The sequence below is a fragment of the Limulus polyphemus genome, unplaced genomic scaffold (assembly GCF_000517525.1).
Source record: "Limulus polyphemus unplaced genomic scaffold, Limulus_polyphemus-2.1.2 Scaffold640, whole genome shotgun sequence".
NCBI classification, from domain to species: domain Eukaryota; kingdom Metazoa; phylum Arthropoda; class Merostomata; order Xiphosura; family Limulidae; genus Limulus; species Limulus polyphemus.
The window spans coordinates 205,408-207,000 of record NW_013666250.1 but is presented as its reverse complement, the minus strand read 5'-3'; the positions used below and the strand labels follow the sequence as shown (position 1 = coordinate 207,000).

The 1,593-nt window shown below is 30.8% G+C and overlaps 1 protein-coding gene across 3 annotated transcripts in view; it reads left to right on the top strand.

Annotated features, from left to right (window-relative positions):
* The window catches only part of LOC106459634 (protein held out wings-like), a 55,895-nt gene that overhangs the window by 6,784 nt on the left and 47,518 nt on the right, over positions 1-1,593 (top strand). For all 3 annotated transcript variants that reach the window (XM_013919266.2, XM_013919265.2, XM_022386161.1), the window contains exon 3: positions 949-1,065. In XM_013919266.2, coding sequence (XP_013774720.1) covers positions 949-1,065 — 117 coding nt within the window. The remainder of the gene's footprint in view (positions 1-948; positions 1,066-1,593) is intronic.

Genomic DNA, 1,593 nt, shown 5'->3' with positions numbered 1-1,593 from the left:
ATGCTCCCCACCCTTCTTTCTCGCTGCTGGTGTTATTCATTTTAGATCCTGCCAATTCCCAAAAGTGAGGATTGAGGGGGAACATTAGAGTGAGCTAGCTGCACCATTGTAGTTTGCACAATAATATTGGTGGAGGATGGTCACATGTTATATACATGTTCAAAAGTGGTGCAAAATTTGTGGGGTATATAGACTGCTGCACTGAGTGTTAAAATTTTTTATCAATACATAGGGGGCAGAAAGAAGATTGAGATAGCTTTGTATTAGAGAAGGTAGATACCTATTGGAAGTATATTTTTAATGTAAGAAAATTAACTTTTGAAGATTATGTACAATGTTGTTGTTTTGTACATGATGATATGAAAGCTAACATTAACCTAAAAGTATTTCTTAACATTTTGCACATAGTTTTGCTAGCGTGAGTCTTTGTTTAGTAAATGCTATTTTTTATGAATATACACATACACACACACATTCAAACAAACACTGTGTGTGTGCCTGACACTATAGAAAGTTGCCTTTACTGGATTTAGACTACTTTCTAGACTAACTTGGTTGAGATATTTTTTATAGACTGATGAAACCTCATGTTAATTAGTTAAAATGTTAATGCCATGGTTACTCAGAGCAAATAGCACTATCACATGCTCTCTACTTTTGTAAACAAGGTTAAAAGTTTGTATATATTTGCAGAACAGAATATTTTGGGAAAATTCTATATTAAAATAAAAAGGTAGAAAATGCATGGTATGCTTGAATACCAAATTGTTAAGCACAATGGACTTTCAGTGTTAAATTGTAAAACTAATGAAGTCCACAAAAGTTTTTCATGTGCATCTTCACTCAGATTACAATCTTTTTTTCTTTTGTTTTTGCATATAATCTTCCTGACCTCAGCAGTCTGTGATGCAGAAAATGTTGTTAATTAACTTTAATTTTGTTTGATAGTACAACTTTGTTGGACGTATTCTGGGGCCTAAAGGTTTGACAACCAAGTTGTTAGAACAGGAAACAGGTTGCAAGATTATGGTAAGAGGAAAAGGTTCTACAAGGGATAAGAAGAAGGTATGGACTTTTTATTTTAGTTATGTTTACAACACAACCAATACATTTTGAAGAAAGTTGAAGGAGTAAATTTTATACTTTTTTTTAAAATGTGCTTCTAATAAGTTTTAATCATCTTAAACAGTTTTTATAAGAACTTAAGTGCTTGCTTGTTGTTCAACCTAATGTACTTTTTACCAGATTTATATTTGCAATTATTAAATAACTCAAAGCAGCGTTTTTTATAAGCTACTCCTCAATTTATGATTCATTAAGTACCATACACTTTATTCAAACATATACTCATGCTTGTTGATTAAGTGTAAATACAAATTTATTTGTAGAAAGAGGTGGGATAGGATATATTAAAGATCTTTTTAAAGTAAATTTAGCAGGTTTTCATTTTCAAGAGAAAAAAAATTATATTGAAAGTAGTTTATTGTATGAATGAGTTGATTCTGGAGAAGTACATATCTATATAAACACACACACACACACACACACACACACACACACACACACATACATATATATATATATATATATATA